Raw genomic sequence first — 22,564 nt, 5'->3', positions numbered from 1 at the left:
CAAAACCCCACAAAATAAAAGAGAGCCCATACTTGGGGGGGGAAAAGTTAGCTGCTGAAATATGATTTGATTTTTAAAAAGGCATCTCTGTGTTAGATATAGATGACATTAATTTGTTTTTATGCTAGTCACAAATAACACAGAAGTTATGCATTGAGGATGGTGATGTGATTTCTCTTGTTGTGTGTTTATTAGACTTGGAGTAAAACGTAGGTATTAGCAACTTCCACCACCTCTTGTAATAAATGTGCATTTTAACAGGACAGGGTACTTAGGGGCGAGCTGTACAGAAATAACACTTTTGGCATTGCTGTTTCACACAAGCAAATGAAGACTGACAACCACTAAATGTAGTCCAGGCTTTCTGAAGAAAAATAGATGCCATGGTAAACAGAAAAATACATTCTAGCCTGCAGGGCCTAATAAAAAAATAAGGTTCTTGAGAGGCAAGATCATTGTGCACCACCACAGCATAGTTACCACTGGCAGTGCTGGAGCTGCTGGGCTCAGCTTTGATCTCTAGATTTACCTCCATGTGTCTCGAATCAGGCTGCATTTTTCCTAGGTGCTTTCAGGGAAACCTGATCTGCCCTATAATCATGCTTAGCTTCTGGGCATTAGAGCATCAACGCTGTGCATAATTCAAGCAGGGTTATGGAGCTCTCTTCCTAACATTCAGGGACAAGAGGACAGATTATAGCAATTTTTCCTGATTGGCAAATGAAAGGCAAAGGAGATGCAGTTTTGCCAAATTGCTCCCAAGGTGGTCAGTACCTGCAGTAGGGAGCAGTCCTGTTTTCCCTTCCCTCTTGCTGGATGTTCATACTCCTCTTGTCTGAGGGTTAGAGAAGGTGTGACAGCACAGTTGGACTAGCCAGAAAAATTCCCTAGTGTTGTGTAATTCAGAGATTTCTGTTTTACCTAAGGAATAGGAATAGTGGCAGATAAAACCTTGTCTTTAATTTGATACAAAAAGCTTTTCCCTTCCAACATCTCAGTATGAAGCAAATGTGGACATGTTCTTGGTTAAGCAGAATATTTATTAGCAAATTAACAGTATGAGTTTAAATATATTCAAATGTATAACTGCAGTAATATATTAAAATATATTTAAACAGTAGATAAAATATCTTTGTTGTTCCAGGACTTGAATGTTGATTATGTTTATATTGCAAATTACATTTGTCTGCCTGGTCTGAAATCTCTACTAGAGAGCTTCTTGAAAGTAGTTCAGCTTTTAACTAACCTTTCAAAGTACATCTGCACATTTCTGTTCCCAGCTGCACAGACAGAATAAAATAGAGTTTGAATAGCACTGAAAACTTGTAAAACTGCATCTCACAAATCACAGTGAGATTTTTTTTTTTTTACTGTGCACATTATTTTGCATCCAAATTTCTAGGGGCTTAGCTGTGATTTGAAAGCCTTTAGCATTTAAAAAAAAATGCTAATTAAGAAATTGTATAAAAGCTATTGATTTTTCTTAGTTATTTGCCACAGTACCTGTAATTTATCATGATTATTCTTCAGTATCAATTAACAATCCATCCAAAATTGCTGAATGTGTTCAGGAATGGATTTAGAACTGCTGCAAAGCCGCATTCAAAACTTTGCACTCACACTCTTAGAAGCATGGCAGTAATTTTTTAAGACATAACACTTATCTTTGTTTTATTCATGATAATAATGATGTCTGAGCAAATGTCAGATGGAAGAGATCTTCTAAAGTCCGATTCCAGACAGAGTTTTAATGTTTACCCTGCAATCTCCAGCATAGTTAAAGCAAACCATTTTGCTAGTGTGTGAAGTTGCAAATATTAAAGTTACCTAGCTTGTTTTATCACCTGTAACACACTGTATTGCACAAACTGTAAGTGCAGGCAATACTCAATTGGTTTTATTTAGCTTGACAGACTTTATCATAAATACAATTAATCTAAGTGGAAAATTAGGTAATATATTTTGAATCTTATTTCAAATTATTTCTGTGCATGTTTTAGCAATGTATTCCTTTTTCCCTACCTCCCCAAATTAGACTCTTGCTGTAATTGTTCCAAGGGAAAATTTAGTAAATAATACAAAACCCTGAAGTTGAATTGAGAGCTCTGCTGGTAAGGCATGTGGGAATCATGAATACAAAAACACAAACAGGGAAGCTGCACTGTCCTGTCTCTTTCCTGATCTCAAGAAATTCAGAATAAGAGACCTAAGACCATGAAATGTGTGAATCTAATTCATAACATCCACCTAGACCATCCTGATCTATTTGCTTCTACAGTTCACCTACAATGCTGAAGACTGGACTTTCCATTTTCTGGAATACTACACCACCTGGCATTTTTTTTTGCATGCTTTGCTGCACAGCCAGCAAAGTGGGATCCATGATGCTGTCATGAAGACAGGGAGAGAGTTGGAAAAGAATTTGGGGAGACCTTAGATCACCTTCCTTGAAGAGGTGCTCTTCTCCTGAGAGACTTTTGGGGCTACAGGAGAGCTAGAGAGGGACTTTAACAAAGACATGCAGTGCCAGGACAAGGGGGAATGGCTTCAAACTGAAAGAGGGCAGCTTGATGATATTGGGAAGAAATTCTTTCCTGTAAGGGTGGTGAGACACTGGCACACATTGCCCAGAGAAACTGTGGAGGCTCCATCCTTGGACCTAAACTATCTTTGAGTCCCTTCCCACCCAAACCCTTCTAGGACTCTTTATTCACTAGCTGAAAGATAATCAAAATAATAAAATAGCTATTAAGCTTGAGCAAAGACAACAGATGAAACATATCTGTTCTTTCTGCTGGGTCTCATTTCAACCTGAGATGCTACTCCAGATGGTGTGGAAGAACATCCTGGCACAGCCTGACTTCCGAGGCATAGCTGGCAGTGTCAGGCTCTGTGCAGGAAGACAGGCACTTCCTTCTTGGAGGGGGAGCCTGGGTATTTGGCACTTTGCACATGATTCTGAATTAAATGGGAATTCCACCAAGGGTACCAACGTGCAGGCTCTCCACAAAGCAGACATAAGAACTGTGCATGATCTTGTATCTATCTTTGTAAAGGCTCCACTGTATTAATGAGGGTTCAAAGGAGTGCATTTCATCCAGCAGAACTCCTTAGAGAGAAACAAACCTCTCGTGAAAGGATTTCTAACTGAGTTCTAAGCAAATACTTCAGGGAGTAGGATATTAAAACCTGTATCAGAACTAACAGTATTACAGGAAAAGCAGAAAATAAATACTTAGCAGGTAGGTGAAGACATTTGTGTATCACAGCCTTAAAAGCTGCACACAATGACTGTTTCTTTGTAAACACACCTTTTAGCTCTTAAAAGCATCTGATAAGCTGGGGGACTCTGACTTCTGTACTTTGTCTTTAAATCAAGATGCACTAATTTGCACTCCTTATCACATAATGCCATGACTTTTACAGCAGTCAGCAGGGATGGGGCCCTGTTTCTGCACAGCAGCTGAAGGAAATGTCAAGTACAAAGACACGCATTGCTCCCTTGATTCAAATTAGCTGATCACATAAATGGGGAAACAGGGAACTCTGACCCTATTAGAGCAGAATGTGCATAGTGGATTAACACTCCAGACTTCTAATTAATCACAGTGTGTCTCATCCTTCTGATTGCAGCTGAGTAGGCCATTATTCTAACTTAAGCCCACAGCTGTCCAGTATTAGCACTTATCTGTCAGTCCAGCTCCTTGATCAGCTGTTGGCTGAGGAGACAATGTTGCAATCCTGAATGTCTCAAAAGTAGGTTTCAGAAATACTCAGAAGCATCCTTACATGTCGACTCTACTTTTATTGTGTGATTACATTAAAAAACCCATAAATCTTAAATTCTGAGAACCATATAACACTCTGCACTGTTTATGCTATTTTCCCATACAGAAAAAAGTACAGACCAGTACTGATTATAGGTTTTTTTTCTATAACACGCACAAAGTGTTTCATACAAATACAATAGCATTGAAGTTTTACAGCTTCACTGAAATGGGAATTTCAGAATTTATCACACACACACCCTGAATTTATTTGAAGATGACACAGATTAATCTAAGTTTGATATTACTTCTCAGGTAAAACTTATGTATCACTGAACTGCTACAAGAAGATACATATTTAATTACTTTTTTTTATCCAACTTTTAGGCCATGTTTTAAGAGGAATACTGCAAATGCATTGAAGCCATTGAGTCAACACACAAGGCCGACCCCATAAAATATGTCAGTAATAGGATCTCTTTTCTCTGTTTTAAGGCATCTGAAATTCAAACCAAACAGCTTCTCACTGTGAAAAAAACCAAACGAAGAAATTCTCTCCACAGAAAGACATAGTATGTTAATTTCAAAAAGAGCTACCTTAAGGCAATGTGCCACTGCTACAGGCTGCATACAAACCACAGCTATCCTATCCTTCCCTCACATGTTTTGGTTTCTGTAACACAGAAATCTCAGTGATGGAAGAAAATATGTGCACAACACATATTCAGACAAAAGAAGGAGATAAAGATTGAATCTACAGACTCTAAACAAACTCCATATAATATGGTTTTATTATTCATAGAAGGAGTTCCCTTTTTCATTTCACACTACAGAAAAACAGCATTGGACTCTAACACTGCTTCTTCGGTTATCTATAAATGGAAAAAAAAAAAGAAAACTAAAAGCTAACTGAATTTATTACAGAGCATCACTGGACTTTCAAGCCACAGGCATATCAGTAGGGATGGTAACGAGGCCCTGGGTTGTAGGAGTTGTAGCCATATTGTCCGTAGTGGGATGAGTAGGATTGTCCCTGTCTGTGCTGCTGGTAGTTGTTACCCCAGCCTCTATCTGGCCTCTGATTAGATCTGTAGTCACCTTGCCAGTTGTATCTCTCCCCTCTAAAATATCTGCCATCTTGAAACCTGCAATGAGAAGATATATCAAAGTTTGACATAAATTATATCAAATCTAAAAAAATTAATTATAATAAACTCTTATATTTAGCAGTTTCATGGAAACTGTCACGTAACTGTTAACACACTCAAACATTTCTATGTTTCTATGACAGACTCATGAAAACATACCTACAGGCATCTGAGATCACTCATGAATTTGTTACCCAACACAACATTTGGACAGTCTGTTTCCTAACACAAAATATTCTCAGGCTTTAGGTGAACTGTTAGAAGTTTTAACAGAAGCTCAAACCATAAATCTAAAAAACAACCCAAAGGTACATCTGTAGTGCATCAAAGCCAGGTTCCATCCAGCAGCTTCATGGTTGAAAGCTTTGGCAGAGCAGACTTCAGTACAGTTACAGTACTGAGCTGTACTGAGTCCTGGACTTTGAATATTCCCTAAAACACATATTACTGCTAAAACACTGCTACCACAGTCCCTTGCAGATTCCCACACTCAAGACACTGTACCTTATCAGTGGTATTTAGCCATTGTTCAGTCTAAATTTTGTCTTTACAGCCCTATCTCAGTTCCTATCAATGCTTAAGCTGCCTCATAGTAATTTTGTTTGCAAACGGTGTGGAGCAAACAACATTTGCAAAAATTTCACTTTGTGACCATAGTGTAGGTATGAGTTCATCAGTTCAAAGAGCCACAGAGTTTTTAAGAACATCTTAAACTATCACCTGTTTTTAATCTTTGATTCTGTGTTTAACTTAATGACAAGCTTCTAAGGTGAGAAAAAGTTATCATGTTGTCCTCCTTTTCTTCAGGTAAGGCACAAATTCTATTCAGATATTTAGCTAAGGAGTTTTCCCAGTTGTTGGCTGAACTGAGTTTAACTACTTTGTATTAAAGGCTGATGTTAGTATTCTCAAATGTACTGCATGCTGTAATTGTTGTTCTTGAGTCACTCAAAAATCTGTCCAAAATTCAGTTAAAAGCTGCAATTACATCTTGATGAAATAATTCAAAGTACTTTGCTTTGGCAGGTAACACTGTACTTGCCAGACAGACTGGATTATTGATTTTACAGTCACTTCTACTGAATAAAAGAAATACAGGCTGATCTTAAAAAGTACAGCAAATGTTTAGCTTACAAATGAAATGTTTTCTGGACATCTAGTAACAGATAATGACACTAGTAGCTTGCTCCTTTGCACATCCTCCTGCCAGTTATCATCCAACACAAGATAGGCTGCTTAGTTTTGCAGAAATCTCATATTTCCCCTGTGGAAAAATGGTTTTGGACAAACCCTAGGGCAATGTGTTCAGTGGTTCCAGCCTTTTCTTCACTAAAAAGCGAATAATGTAGTACTTTTATATACAATGCAAAATGCCAGTCAATACAGAGAAAATGTAAAACCTCATTACTTTTCAGAGAAGATTGTATTTCTCTTAAACATAGTTACCTACAAAGTAACAAGGAAATATTTCAACGAACAGAACAGACTCCTATACTTCTTCTGAAATAAATTATCATTTAAGGGTATTTGTGAAATTACCACAATTAAAAAGAAAAACCAGTACCGATCTCTGTTTCTCTGATTGCCACCAGATCTGTTTCTCCATTCTTCAACTATAGGAGGGGGATCTGCAGGGCGTTTTAGATATTCTCGGTATTCTTCATCATCCGATGTGAATCGATGAGCAAACATTGTTTCATAATTTGGGGGCGCGTCAGCCAAGGAAGTCATTCTGAAAACTTTAAACATGAACACAACAAAAGTGCTTTTTAACACAAAAAATGTGCTTTAGCAATGTATGGAGACTCTCATCGTAATAGCTACCAAAATCCATGTAGTGAAAATGAAGGACAAGGAAAAGTTACACTCAGATTAACACAGCCGTTGGGTTTTGGGAAGACAGCACAGAAGCCTCACAGAAAAAAGTGCTTCAGAACATGCTCTCCATCTACTCCTGATACTGACTTTTGACAGGAAAAAAAATCCTACAATCAATTTCAAAAGTTTGCTAAGGTAGAATATCGTGCAAAGCCTACAGATTCACCTAACCAGCAAGACAGGCAAAATAATCAGATTTATTCATGGTAATTTATGTGTTAATAACTTGATTCAGGGAAAGGTCAGCACCTAAGACAATGCTAAATTACCTCATAATATGCCTGTCTGATGGGATTTGTATTCAATGCCTTAGTTTCCTTATTTTTGTATATATGCATTTGCCATTCAGATGTTGGTGTTACCTGGTACTGTCCATCACCAAAATCTGGTCTTAGTAGCAAATCACAAAATCTAAACCCACTATTTTAACAAGCCACACATGATTTAGAGCATTTACAGTATCTGGCTCTGGGCTTCCAGAATAAGTTCTTCTGCTGTCTCCCAAAGATTTGCTAGCAGGACCCCAGGAGCTAAAATATACAAAATATACACCCTCAATGACCAAGCCCAGTGTGGGGCTTCTGCTCGCTGTACTCATGAGCAGGCAGGGAATGAGCGCGGTGCTCCTGCAGCCCCAGCTCCCCATGAGCAGGCAGGGAATGAGCGCGGTGCTCCTGCAGCCCCAGCTCCCCATGAGCAGCCTCAGGAGCCCCTGGGCAGCCTTCTCCCCGGCAGTGACGCAGCGCACACCTCCCTGAAGCAAGTGTAGGAGTTATTCCTGAAGGATGCAGAAGTAACTCATCCTCCCTTCCTCTTCCAGGAGCTAACCTCGTTAGTTTTTTATTACGGGCTGTCTCCGAGGAACTTCGCTTCTCAAGACTACGGCAGCCGGGGTGAGGGCGGCGGGCGTAGCGCTGCCCTGGGGACCCGCCGCTACAGCTTCTCCTGAGCAGCTGGAGGTGTTCCCCTCACAGTTTACCCGGTTAATATCGCATTCATCCCGCGGGGGCCCGCACCGGGAACACCCGGCACCCTCCTGCAGCCAAGGCCAAGCAGAGAGCGATGGAGGGGGCCGGCTCCCGCAGGAGGGCTCCGCCGGAGCCCCCTCCCCTCACAGCGGGCCGGACAGAGCTGAGGGAGCACGCGGGGATCACTCCGGGTCCCTCCCGCTCCCTCCTATCCCCTCCCTCACCCCCGCCCCGCCGCCCCTCACCGAGACACAGCCGCCGCAGCCGCCGCGATCCCGCCGCTTCCGGACCAGGCCTCGCCTCTTCCGGGGAGGGACTGGGGACACACCGGGGACACCGCGGGGAGGGACAGGGGACAGAGGGCAGACACACCGGGGTGGCGCAGGGGACATACCGGGGACACCCCGGGAGGGACAGGGGACAGACACACCGGGGTGGCACAGGGGACATACCGGGGACACCCCGGGAGGGACAGGGGACAGACACAGCGGGGCGGGCAGGGGTGGAACCAACGATTGCTTCCCTCAGGTCAGGGTTGGATCCCGAGCGCGGTGACAGGAATTGCATTGAGGTTCGTGTGGCGCTTTGCTTCGCTGCCACGCGGGATTTAAGGAGGCGGCACCTGAAATGTTTGGGTTTTAACCGAAAGGTGCGAATGAATAAGGTGAAGTTAGCATGGCGTCTGTGGCTGTCTGTAATGCCATTTAAGTATATTTTTGGTATAAAAAAGCTTTGGGATGTGTTGAATGCTACGTGGGGATGGTAAGATGACGTGAAGCTTTTTGGCAAGGCAGATAACTCCGTGTAAACCAAAATAATTCCGTGCTGGCGCCTGCTCCAGCAGCACATTTACCCACCACCCAGGGTTGTAAATAGCGGTCAGTCTTGTCACTCAGTACAGATGAAGCTATGTGTGAGGCTCAGAACTCCAGGCTTGGCACCTTTAATACGGGTGAGGTGAGGACTGGTGGCATCGGGACCTTCCCGCTGCAGAAATGGTGTCAGTGACCCTGCTCCCCAATTTGCCTTGTTCCCACAGCGCCGATGTCTTTGCAGTGCTGACTAATTTCCACAACATTTAAGCAAATGATTTTTTAAACGGTCTCTTGTGCTGTGTATAAGAAATGTGGGGGTTTTTTATAGGACCCTTTCAGAAAGCAATGGTTTTTTACAAGCTCTGCAAGAGATTGCATTGCTTGCAGGCACTAGCAAAGCATAGAGACTAATAATCAGGTAGATCACGTGAAACAAAATACCCCAGCAACAGTAATAGCAGCATCCAACTCTCCAAAAACGAATAAGTGCCCTTTGTTTGATATAAACAGCAATAATTACAATCTGCTCTCCTGTGTGATCTACAGCAGGTGTGTATTATCAATGGCAGAATAGGAAACGATGGCCTCAATCCAAATAGCACAATGCAAGCGACCTTAGCCTGGATAGCTAGTTCTAAGCCAAAGAAATTGTCATCGAGGCTGAAAAGTAATATATTTTTGCTAAAGTTTTCCCCTTATAATCCCTCTCCTGCCGACTGCCTCTTTGAAATGGGAAGAAGTAAGTAGAATTTTATTTCTTCTCCAGATATATTTCATTTTGATTGCTGGATATTGCAGTTTCAGGCGTGTCTACAGAGGATTTCATGCATAAAGTTAAGGAGATGGTTCTTAATAAAAGGTACATACTTCTTTATTTTTGAGGCTTTAGTCTGCTCTTTCATGGGTGACATTTTTCATTAAAAGATCAAGCTTAATATGAAACCTTTAATTATAGACTCAAGTCATCCATACAGTTAAGCATGTACATAATTTAGGCATAAATATAAGTTCTGTTGAAGGCATGGCACCCTTTTAATCTTATAAGCAGTATATTGCACAAATTACTGTTTTGGAAAGGTGCTTTCATCAGCGTGTTTTGCATAGAAAAACACTTACAGGGAATGGCTAAAGCAGAGCGGCACACAATTATATATAATATATTTTTATACATGATAATTTTGCTTTGGATCTCTTTTGCCACATGTCTTTATGTCTGCTTTGGGTTATATCAAGAAGGAGATCATGATCCAGGCAATATCCTAAGATTTTTCATAGATGTTATTCTGAAATTCAAACTGCATATAAAAAACCTGAAGTGACAGATGATTTTTAAAGGAATAAAGGCACTCAGAAATGAGTATTGTCATCGAGTAGAACTTTCAACACCCACTAAATGCCTCACATAGCACATACCTACAGACTAGGTGCCTGAGTGCTTAAAAGGTCAAGCTCCAAGTGTTGTCAAGACAGAGAAATTGATAATCCACTCTTGCAATCTTTCTGCTCACTTCAAGGCTCTCTGGGTAATTAATGTGTTGTTTTTTGTGTGAACACCATCTCATAATCAGCATCTCTGAAGTCTACTGCAGTGTGATAAAGCCTCAAAGGGTTTGCTTTTTTTCCTGTGGATTTCATTATGTTAAATAACGTGCTGTTAGATGAGGTCTTATCTTCCAAATTTTAAACTAAGACTTTTTCCTTGTAGCCTATTGGAAATTAATTAAGCTTTTGTAGAATGGATCTTCCTGGCTGAGCAAAGGAGTATGTGCTAAAACTAGCAAAGTCTTGTTTGCCTTGAAACAATGGAAAATGACAGGGGTTTTTATAGCTATTTAGCCTTGATAACTCTTGCTGTTCTGTCACAGGACTCTGTATTTAATATTTTGCCTAAATCCCCAGCTTCTAGACTCATGTATTTTTGTTATACTCAACTTTCATCTGAAAATTAATTTCTAGCCCTTCTTATTACAGACAGTTCACAGGTAAAGAGGTAAATCTGCTCTACAGGATAACCAGACTGTACCAAGGAGCAAAAGGAAAACATTGTTCCAATTTTGTTTAAAATCTTATGCGTTTTGCAATTTTCTGTTGTTTTTAAGACTGTGTTCATTGCACTGTCTTAGTAGAGCTTGACACCTGTGACAATGTGTCTATCTCTGTAGCAAGAGAAAAGGAGAAGTAGTTTTTATTGGGGGGGGGGGGTTGCATTTCTCTATCTTTAGATAGGAGGAATTATTTTTCTATAGTGTTAGTATCTACTTCGAGAAATCAACTAAGAAACTAACATCACTCGTAATAACTTGTAATTGGGCCTGTCTGATTGAGGAAATATTTGTCTATAGACAAATAAGCAGCAAAACCTACATAGATGGTTATGGATCCTGCTGTGGATTTTTAATAACAAAGCAACATATCAGAAAATATTCTGGGGAAAATTTGTCTTCAAAACTCTGATTTTTTAAATTTTTTTTTTTTTTTTAGCTTGCTGAAACCCCTCAGTGGTTTCCTGTCAGCCAGTTTCCCTCTCCCCCCATTTATTTTTGAATGTCTCAGTTACTGTGTAACTGAAAGCCTGGTTTGTTTGTACAAGGAAACCTGATTTCCCCAGGTAATTTATTCTAGGAAATGGTGATGTCTGGCACAGCTAGGGAGAGCAAGACTTGGTGTTCTGGCTCCAGCAGGTACAAAGGGCATGTGTGGCAGCCTTGTTATTGATTATACATAAAGGAAAGCTGTGTTTTTCTGGCACAAGAGGCTGTAAGACCACCAGGGGACATCTGAGCAATAATGAGCGCCAAGTGTTTGCTCGATCATTCCTTGCACTGGGAGATAGGTAAGCAGAGATACTGTTTAGCCAATCTGCAGAAATGCTGGGGGTTGTGCTCTTTCTCTAGGACCTCCTGTGCTCAGAAGATGAGTTCTCATAATGGGATTTTATTCCTTTGGCTGGAAAGGATTATTGCCTTGATGAGCCTCACTTAAATAACAAGGAAGACGGAGATACAACAGCTGCTGCTGACAAATGCCTCTGAAACCCGTGCAGCTCTTCTGTCACATCTCTGCTTTGCCTTTGCTGTTATACTGTACAGTATCACTGAGCTTCAGAGTGTCTTTCACACACCTCCATATGGTGTTGTAAAGTGAAGTCCATAAAGGAACAGACTGCGCCTTTCTAAGGACTTCACTAAACTTAATACCAGAAATGTTTCCTTCCCATAACAATGACCTTTAAATCTTAACTGGCTAAAAAAATAACATTGTCCTTTTTAAAAAGGGGGAAATGCAACTCCTGGTGCTTGATTGTGCTACAGAATAGCAATTTTGGTGCTGTGGGGCTCAATTCCTTTGCATTACGTTTACAACAGTGTAATGCTTGATTAGAAAGAATTTATTCCTAATTTATGCCAGTATGAAAAAAGGCCTTTAATTTTCCTAAGAGCTACTTCTTTTGTCTGTCTTTTGAAACTCACAGTCACATTAAGTTATGTTTCTATCATATTGTTCTTAAAATCTGACTGTCATTTATTCATATTTATATACATATATACAAATTTAAAATCACTACGTTCTAGCTGCCTTTTTTATTTTCACCTTTTAAAGTGTATAAGCCAGCTGTGCCCTTTGGGGTCTATAAGAATGAATCATTTTTATTATTTTTTTCTCTCTTAGGCAGTAATTACAGGGTAGTATGCTGTCTCTGGTTTTTAATATTATGGTGCCATTTTAATCCAAGGTGCAACACCATTAACTTCAGCACAGTTACACTAGCAATGAATTTGTCCCCAGGAGGCTTTTCCAAATGTTCGGTTCTTTCCTCATGATTACCCAGAGGAATGGAGAAGAAGAAGGCAAGACAGAGGACCCTTTGATAGGAGGAATGTAGTTCAAAGTGAAGTCTTGTTTCTGCCATTCATGGTGCTCCATATGTTCCTCATTTGGGGTGGAGGTGGGATAGACCCCATGGGGCACACATGCTGGGGCTGAGGGGCAAGCAGAAGTTTTACACAGCACATCTGGTGCACAGGTGATGTCATTTCCTAGATGTAGGTACTATACAAATTGGAAGGGGGAAAAAAAAGAAGAGAAAAAGTGGGAGGAATATTCAGGCACTTTAAGTGTACTTCTGTGGAACTGCTTGAAAGTGGAGTAGCCAGACGCTTAGATATCAAACTCATCATGATCGTCAGGCTGTCTCAACTCCAACTCAGATGCTTTTTAGATGTCAAGTAATTCTGCAAGCAGGGATGTGTGAATCAGTGCTACCATGGATTACCTATTGTTAAGACAGTTGCAAAATATAAAGGAGGTACTTGCAGAAGTTTCTAGAAGTAGATTTTACTCATACTCATTTTTTTTTTACGGTTGTATATTTAATTTCAGTTTTGTCTCATTTTTCTTGTCCATATCTGGTCTAAAATTTTCAAGTTCTCTGCAGTATGGAAACACAAACTTGTAAGTTACATACAAACTAGTAGCACCCATCTGCATTTGGAAGGGGAATGTACAGCATTTCTTCTTTGCTATTAGGGAGCAGAGAGGGACAGGAGGGTAGGGGGCAGGGTAGGGGCCCATCCCACAGCCCTCGAGCAGGGCTGGCCAGGGCTGGCAGCTGATGGAGCTCAGCAGGGCAGACGAGTTCACAGGGATGACACAAGTCCAAGGCAAGGCAGAAATTCAGGTCAGCACGTGGGTCATGAACAGGCACAGCAGGGCTGGATCTGCAGCCCAGCAGAGCTGGGCAGGGACTGAGGGCCCCCATGCCTGGAGCAGGGGGACCAAGGCTGGTTGTGCTAATTAAGGGCTGTCCCTACATTCAGGGCCCGATGTGCACATCTGGTAGCAATTGCTGCTGTCTTTAAATCAGAAAGATCCTTGCAAAGCCCAGGATCTAGCAGGGAGAAGTGGTTGTGCCTTTCAGCAAAGGTCTAGTATTTCTCCTAGGATGGACATTTGATGCAGTTTGCCTGCTGCACTCCAGTCAGTTCCTCAGATACAAAATCAACTATTCAACCTCTAAAGAGGACACCTAGGTCTCCTGTTTTACTGCCAGTCTCCCTTCTCAGAAGGGTGACATTCTCTGGGCACTGGAGCATTGCCCTGAGGCTCCTATGTTCACTCTGAAGCCCATGTCTGGAGCCTGCTGGTAGATGTGCCATGAAGCCCCTGCTCCTGCCTCTTGTCCTGTCTGTATGCAGTGTGTGAGAACAGGTTCAGGTTCTGCTAAAGGCACTGAAATAGAACAGCATTTCAGGGTCTTGTTCCTTCTCAAGGCTGAGGTCAGTGGAACTGGTCTAAGTAATGCTCCCTCCATCAGATACTAAATATGGCTCTTCCCAGATGGCTTTACTGAGGAGCTGCTAGCACAGGAATTGGTCTCCCTTCTTCCTTGTCTTCCCATGTAGGAGAGTTCCTGAATGTTTTTTGCAGCTTCTCTTAAGGGCCATTAGTGAAAGCAAGGGCTGAACTCTAGGCCAGCTTCGTACAAACTCAAATTGAGAGTGTCTATTTAGTGTTAAGTAACTGTTTTTAAAAGTTGCAAATCAGAATTTTCCAGACATACCAATCAGCATTGAGACCACACTGTGCTACAGTGAAATAAGGTATAGGTGAATTAGCTGACCTATAGAGAAGCCTGCAGGATTTTGCAAAGCAGGACTGAGCAGTCTACTCCCTGTTGGGAGCACTCCTCTGTTCATTCCTGCATTGTGCTTTGCCCTACACAAAACCTGGAAACTCTTTGACAAGGGACTATCTTTTCAGTTTATGTTTGTGCTGTGTGGTGCTTGGTGCTTTTCTGGGGGTCTGGGCCAACACTGCTCAGAGCAGTAGTAACTCTTCCTCCTGTTACTAAATTAGGACTTGAGATCATTCTTTCCAGCAAACGAGAGTTCCTAATCCTTCAGGAGATTATATATTGGCTGCCACCCCTCTGCACCCCCTCCTGCCTTCCTGGGGCACCTCTCTGCCTCAGATGTACAGGCACAACATCCTTCCCTTCCTTAGTTCTGCTGTCATTCCTTCTCTGTTTTTGTCCCAGACTCCTGCAGCAGTTTCCTCTCTTGGAACCTTTCCACAGTGCTGTTGTTCCTGTGGCCCTGCTCACCCTCCCCATTTCAGGTCTCCCTTTCCTGCTTTCTTGAGCTGTAGCTGTTTCTCCCCGACCCCACTCCACCTGCAGAGCTCTGCTGTGGGGACACTCGACTGCTTAGCATGGCAAGGGCTCAGCTGAACTTTCTGATACTGGTGGGCAACAGAGCACAATAATTTGCTGACTACTTGACAGTCTAAAATTAAAAAAAAAATAGAGATATTATCTCGGAAAATGCATAGTTCTGATGGAGCTTCTGATGGAGGCTCATTAAAAACAAGCTAAGAAAATCTCTCATATAAATGAAAACCACATAGTAGATCTTGGTGATATGCTGAATATGATTGTTTCTTATTATGCTATAGCTGCCCATTTTAAGAATAATACACAGTTATTTTCTTGGTCTTAAATGGTAGTGTGGGCATATCACAAACTTCCCAAGTAAAAACTTTAATTAAAAAGCAAACATTAATCTCCAAGCAGTAGCATCTGCAGCATATTGCAAGATAAGACTTCACCAACCTGAAGAGCTAAGCATGATTCTAATTAAATCAGGGGGGAAATGATGAACTAGATATATGATTTATTTAAGGATAGCAGTTATATAAGGTATCAAAGATCTCATGGTTGCTATCTGATGGGAAATGTTGCTGCCAGATCTCACAGACTATTTCCAGGGAGTGAAATCCTTGTTCCACTGGTTCCAAGTACTGCTGTGATTTTGTGTTCCACGGGGTCTGGACTTTGCAGTGGCTGTCTGTTGGACGTTGGTCCTGTTGATGATCCAGCAGATGATCCAGCAAGGAAGCAACATGTTCCCATGGCATGAGGAGCCACCACACTGCATGTGCTGCCACTCTTCCAGTGAGGCACCCATACAAAGTCCTGACTATTTATGGTTATTTAAGGTCCCAGTGCACCTTTTGAAAATTAAGTCTCTTAATCCCTGTATGCTGGCCAAAATCTATTTTAAGTGATGCCACTCAGCATTTCCTGTATTGTTCCAGATGGAGATGGTGTTGGCTATTGCATCCTGTTTCAAACTTCATGCTGGGCTCCTCTGTTTTGGAACAGCTTATATTTTCCAGAAACACTGTGCTGCGCTGATGTGTGAAGTGATCTCTGTGTATCCCTCCTTGTGTCACAGGAATGGAATGAGATTAATCAATTATGACCAAGTCATGACCAGTGAAGTCAAAAGAAGGGTTTCTTTCCATGGGGAGTATCATGGAGGTCAGGGCTGGCTTCTGTGTGGATGTTATTGCTTTGAGATACCAGCATGTAAAAACAAAGGAAAACGCAAAGCATCACTTTGTTGAAGGTGTCTGTGTAGTGAGAATTCCTGTAGCTGGAGAGGAGAATGCATTTTAACAGCTGTTTCCTCAAGAGTTTAGTTACTTGTCATAGCAGGCTTTATTGTGCCTGAGGAAATTCTGTTTTGTTGAATGTGGCTTTAAGCATGTGGTGCTGGCTGGCATTTGTGGCTTTGCATGTTCTGTGCATTCAAAACATGCTTTGTTATGCTTCCAGGGCTGGGTCCTGCTCTTTCCCAGAACAGCTTGTGCGGTGGAATTGTATCTCAAAAGCCATGTTTTTAAATCCAGCAATAGTTCAGATTTAAATACTGGAAAAACAACAAATACTGAACAACAATATCTGCAGGTTATTCTCTATGACCAAGTGTTAATTATTTTGGGCAAAACCAGGATCTAAAAAAAGAGCAATTCTGGCTAGATTTCTAGGAGGCAGAAAAATATTTGTTGCTTTGATCTTCTGGCACATGCCACTTATGATGTCACATTTAGAACTGTAAATCCATTTACAAGTTGGACAAATGATATCACTGAGAAACATTTTTGGAGGATCACCTAACTTCTTCCATGCAAATATAATAATAGTACATCTCTCGTGCAGATATAGGGAAGAGTGGTCATGAACTATTTTAGGAAAAGGGTACTCACCAGATGGACATAGAGAGAATATTCAGTCAGAAACAGAGGAGCAGAAGAACAGTAATAAATATTATTAAAGGTGGTTATGGATGAAGATTAGCCTATTACTGCAGGAAAATGATCAAATTAAACTTAGAAAAAGTTGGTACATTCACAACATAAATCATGTGCTCTTCTGAAAAGAAACAGTAAATGAAAAATAGAGGATACATGTCATCCATACTTTGTAGTGTTGACTTAATATTCTCAAATATGTAGAAAAGATTTTGATGCATGTATATTTATATTTCTCTGTTGGCTAAAGACTAAATTAAAACAAAACACAGTTAAAAGCTTTTTCTGGAAGTTGTAAGTGTTCTGCTCCACTCTGCTCAAGTCCCATGGTATTAAACTGAATTGTTTGGTGTGCATAGTGACCCCTCCCCTGGCTCCAAAGCCCAAACTGAACTGTGGATGAAAAATTTGGTCTAATATTACTCATGGCTGCTGCTGCCTGCTATCCTTTTAATTCTGAACCCAGGAAAGGACTCTGGATCTAGAGAGTGCTCCTCTGGGTGCTTTAGCTGCAAACATGTCTCTAAAATGTTTGGGGTTGTTCAAAAATGTTTGCATTGATTAAAGTTTTGCTCTGGTTTTTCAAAGAGTATGGATTTTATACATCCCCCCAAGGACCATGACATTTCCCAAGAAAAGTGGAATCTGTGTTTACCATTAGATACAAGAACTGTGTAACTTCTGTTATGTAGAATTTTGCAAGATTGAATTTAAGAGTGTTGGCAGTAGATACTTTCTGAGAAGAAAAATACTGAGATGAAAAAAAGAAAAAAGCAATTATGTTTATTTGACTGGTAGCATTTATGAATTTTGTCATCCAGGTATTCTTGCAGAACAAAGTAATATTGGGTAGAACTAGGAATGCAGAAACTCTGCTTGAACTATCCAGGAAGATACCCAGCCCAAGTTGCAACCCAATTGAGGCCTTTAAAATACATTTTCCCACCCAGGTATTCTTGGTATCTTTCTCTGTGGAAGCTGTAATCTTGTTAATCTGTTGTCAAATAGCTATTTTTTTACTTTTTGAGATCTGAGTTTATAGTGCAGTAAAACCAGCATGATTATGGCCTCACTTTTATTATTAATTAATTATAGTTTAGCAAGACTTAGACAAAAAGGCTGATATAAGTCAAGGTTTTTAGGTTTTCTTTAAGTTTACTTGAAAGTGATATAAATTAAGGCAAGTAGGGTTTGTTGTTTGTTTGTTTGTTTGTGGTTTTGGGGATTGTTTGGTTTGGTTTTATTGTTTTTCTTTTCTAATTTTGGAAGCATAAAGACATTATTCTACTTCCTAAATGCATCTCAATTGCTTTCCATAGGTCAGTCTGCAAGGTGAAAACTCAACACTTTTTTCAGAGAATGGTGCAAAATATAGCTTTTGTGGTGTCAATTTTCTTCACAAATGAAATTATCCCTGTCTGTGAAAAACACCCATAGCTGATGTCCTGAGCCCTGCCAACTTCCAATCTCTGAACCAGGTCTGACTTCTCTGAAGTCAAGGTATTTTTCGTAACTGGAGGAGAAAAACCTTGTGCTGTGGTGCCACTTATGTTGTTAAGAACTCAGGTGAATTGTTTGGGGTACTCACCACTACAGCTCAACCATCAGGTTTTGAAAATAGGCTTGAAATCCTGTGTGACTTTGTTCCCACCTGGCACTGTCCGTGCTGCTCAGTCCTTGAAAAATTCATCCAGTCAAAGGATCCACACACCTCAGCCCACAAGGAAAGACATAAACCTTTGGGCATTCCTGGATATTAATCAGACCTCTGGTGTGCCCAGGAAATGTCTTCCCTTTACAGTCAGGTAAGAAAGGAGCTGATTATGGGTTAGAGTCCACCAATGAGTGAGTCCCAAAGAAACACAAAGAATGAGGTATTTTGCACCAGCCTGAGGTACAAATACCCACAACAGTTCTGTAAAACTAAAATGTTCTGAAATGTCTGGCCCCAGCCTCTCTCTGTAGTGTTTCCTTGAGAGAGAGAGACAATGGGGACACAGTGATGAATGACCCTTCGAGAGGTAGCTGGGGGATAAAGATGTGCCTGCTGGCACACACAGACCCTTGGAGAAGGGCAAAGGGGAAACGGGATGACGTGGAGAAGGACAGGCTGAAAAAAGGAAAAACCACGTTTCTCACTACAGTCTCCAGAAACAGCTCAAGTTTCCTTCTCATTCCCTCCCCTGGCTCCTGCAATGAGCCTGGGGGGATCTTTTCCACCTCCCCATCTCTTTCTGCCCCATGCAGCAGGACCCCCTTGCCCATCTCGTGACCCGCAGCAGACACTGCTGCTGTCCTGGAGAGCCTGACACAGCCAGCACAGCACAGTGGGCTGATTGGGAAGGCAGCATTGAAAATGCCACTCTGTGGTTGCTTAGAAATGAAATCCAACTTTAGTATTATTTTTGAGCTTAGATTTTTGAATCCAAAATCCCATCTGACGGAAGAGATGGGTATTTAAACAGATGTCTGCAATTTCTTTAAAAAATAGAGATTGAGTTACAGATGGCAGAAAGGGCCTGAGAATTAAAAAATCCCAAGCTACAAGAAAATTTACATGTGAGCAAAATGTTTTGCTGAAATGTATGGTCATACAATTCTGCATGTTTGAAAATTAAGCTTTTTTCACCAAAAATGTGAATATCTTTTCCCTTCCCTATTATCTGCTTCTCTGCTGCAGCCTTGGCTGTCACCATCATTGTGACAGCCAAGTCGCAATATGAGGGTCCTGTTTCTAACAGACAAGACATACAGTTCTTCCCTTCTCCTTTCTCTTGTGTAATTTGGCCTGCCAGGACCAACAATTTTGTTCTGAATTAGTTTAAAAGAAAATTAATCTACCCTGTTTGCATAATCGGTGCCTGATGGCTCTAACTTCCATCTTATAAAATGCAAATAAAAGGAATTTTATTATATAAGCCTGGAAGGAAAACCAGAGTCAAAATCTGTATTTGCAGATGAAATGGAACCTTTTTTCTTCTCTGGGGATTTAAAAAGAAAACCCCCAAAATAAATTTTGAGTGAAAAAGCTGATAACTTCTAAAGTGCCATACGAAATGCAAAGCACTCTACATTGGAAGGGAAAAATTGAACATATTTGGTAGTTTTGAGGAGCAAGTCAGGATCCATCTCATCATCTAGGAGACCTGTACATGCCTTTGAGCAGCTTTATGAAGATTTTCACTCATGCATGTGTGCCCCAAAAAGCAGTATTTTTGTGCATATGAACAAGTAAATAGACTTAAATGCAAGCTGTAAGGACACTCACATGCAGTGCTCTTCACCTCCTCTGCAGAGCCCCAGTCTGTCCCCTGCCAAACCAGTTCAATTTAGCATGAATCCAGAGCAGAGCAGCAAGACCCACTACATACAGAAAAAAACTGTCGGATGACCAACCTTATTTCCTTTACAGTGGAGTGGATATAATCAAAGTGTCTACATCAATGAAAAAAATTAAGAAGGAGAAATGGGATTATCTGTTGTCTTACCTAGCAGGTATGAAGAAAAAGGTCTGATAAGGGAACAAGGTTTGCTCCTAGTGTGGGACCACCTCTACAAATGTTCAGGATCAGTGTGCACTCCTGGATGTGTCCCAACCTGGATTTCTAGTAGACCAAAGTACAAAGGATGCCTAAAGGACCTGTCCTATTGTGTATTAATGCTGACACATGCTCTCTGACTCTGCCAGTGGTCAGCATCTTACACTCCATCAGCCTCTTACAGTTTTGTAGCCTTCAACATCTTGCTAGGTACTCACATCCAAGTTGGAGTCCTGTCGTGACTGTAGGGCATTGTTCTGGTTTTCCTGGCTTTCTTTATGTCTTCAGGTCTTCTCTCTCTAAGATCTTATTTGAAATTATTTTTGGTTGGCTGCATTTGTCTTTATTGAGAAGGCAACATACACCACAGTGTGACAATGACAGCTCTTTGCATTTGCATAAACATCTGCTTTGATTTGGTACTTGCATACTTCACAGGACAATTCTTAAAAAAGTGAGGTAGAAACTGGGCACAAGCCTTCTATGACTCCAGTTAGACAGGTGCTTCCTGATACTAAGTAAACATAAGAATAAACTGCAAAGAATAATAGGAGAACATGCAACCCATTTTAAAGTAGATTGATAAATTGCCTTTAAATTACTTTCTCCCTTTTTATCTTTTTTCTTTTTTTTTTTCTTTTAAAGACACAGAAAGTAATCTGATTATTTTGGCTTATTTCTAAAGGAGACTGGAGACAAAAACTGCTTTTTTTTCCCTTAGAAATCAGATGTCTTGCTGGAGGACTTGTTGAAGGTCTCATGTATATTGTGAGACATGACATTTCAATTAAAAGGACAAGAGTGTTCATTATTTTAAGCAAATAGATCTTTTGTCCTAATTATTTATTAGATATCAGATTAAGTAGGTTTTAAAAACAAATACTGTAAATCAGAGTGTTTTCAATGAAATTATTTTAAATCCTTTATTTTCTCAGCTGCTCACCTTTAACATTTTATAGCCAGTGATATTATAATTACATTAGTTCTCCATTTGTCAAGAGATGTAAAAACGTAATTCTCTGTTTCAAATGTAAAAACCAAGAATTCCCCCAAGCTTATTTTGGTTAAATTCCTAGATAACATTTAAAGCTAGAAAATGGTTGGTTATTTGTCAAAGGAGGAAAAAGGGGAAATGGCACAGTTCTTTTGGAGTAACAAAATGCAGATTTCATCAGTCTACCTGGAAAAAAAAATCACAGTACTGAATATTTTATTTAATACTATCTGCCATGGGAAATAGAGAGAAAACTACCTTCAAGTATAATAGTTTAAAAAGACTGAACAGCAGGTTTTCTGCAATAAAATTATACCTAAAATAAAATAGAGTGGCAGAAGACAACAATAGTGAAAACCAAATAAAAGGAGAGAACAGAAACACTGAGAGAGAGGAAGAGCCCAGTGCGCTCTTTGCTTTTGAGAAAGCTGGGTACATAGTCCCAATTGTTAGATCAGCTTTCTGAAAAGGATATTCACCTTGTATCTAGGAATAAAAAAATTATATCTTTAGGAGGCCTGTGGGAATGGGAGGAATTTCTCATCTAAAGACCCGTTTACAGAATGTGGATATTTTTATTGCTCAGCTTGAATCCTACCAAGAGATCACATGTCTTCGGTATTTTGAGTGTTCCTAAGCGTGCCACAGCAATAAGGGCACACTTGTGAATACTAAATGAGGTCTGAATTACCCTCCCTTACACATCCTGTGCCTGAACCAGCTCGGAAATGAAAGATCATGCCACATATGAAGCTTGAGAACTGATTAATTGTGATAGCATATTTATAGTTCTCATTTACAGAGGACTGAAAATAACTTAAACAACTGGAATACTAAATTACACAAAAATAATGTAAATCAATGGGAACTATACACAAACTAGGACACAGCAATAGTGGGGAGGTTCAAGATGGAAGTGTCTGTAGAAAACTTGTGTAATTCAGTATTGATACTGTTAAATGGTTCGCATGACATCTAGGCCTTACACTAATCCATGGCACTTTTGCCATTGACTTGAAGTGAGGACAGGGCTTCATCCTCTTTTTGACAGAGAAAGGAGGACCACAACTGTGTGCCACATTTCAGAAAGAGGAGTATCTTGTCCATCTGGAAGAATAGTGGGAATTACAGATGAAGGGACTGCACTTAGAGAAACCCAAATACGAGCAGAAAACTGGGTTAACTTGCTGTCTGCCAGGGAGAATTTCTCAGAAAGAAATGGGACTAAAACCCTCTCTCTCCTAGAAGACAGTTCTGCAAAGAGCATGAACAAAGTGGGAAGACCTTATGAACAAAAGCAATATACAAAATTCTGTATCATGTGAATTTCACAAGCAATTACGCTTCCATAAACTTAAACT

The 22,564-nt window shown here is 40.5% G+C and overlaps 1 protein-coding gene across 2 annotated transcripts; it reads right to left on the bottom strand.

Moving 5' to 3' along the window:
* Positions 1 to 3,913: 3,913 nt before the first annotated feature.
* On the bottom strand, positions 3,914 to 8,034 carry RAMAC (RNA guanine-7 methyltransferase activating subunit). 2 transcript variants are annotated; one of them, XM_062501403.1, is made up of 3 exons: positions 8,007 to 8,034; positions 6,480 to 6,654; positions 3,914 to 4,912 (listed from the first exon to the last, which is right to left on the bottom strand). In XM_062501403.1, the coding sequence occupies exons 2-3, from the start codon at positions 6,644 to 6,646 to the stop codon at positions 4,723 to 4,725; spliced, it is 357 nt and encodes a 118-aa protein (XP_062357387.1). In that variant the 5' UTR covers positions 6,647 to 6,654; positions 8,007 to 8,034; the 3' UTR covers positions 3,914 to 4,722. The 2 variants fall into 2 exon arrangements, with proteins under 2 accessions (XP_062357387.1, XP_062357386.1); XM_062501402.1 differs by lacking the exon at positions 8,007 to 8,034 and having other exon boundaries at positions 6,480 to 6,664.
* Between the last annotated feature and the right edge of the window lie 14,530 nt (positions 8,035 to 22,564).

The sequence above is a fragment of the Cinclus cinclus genome, chromosome 13 (assembly GCF_963662255.1).
Source record: "Cinclus cinclus chromosome 13, bCinCin1.1, whole genome shotgun sequence".
Taxonomy (NCBI): Eukaryota; Metazoa; Chordata; class Aves; order Passeriformes; family Cinclidae; genus Cinclus; species Cinclus cinclus.
This window is presented reverse-complemented; position numbering and strand designations above follow the sequence as displayed.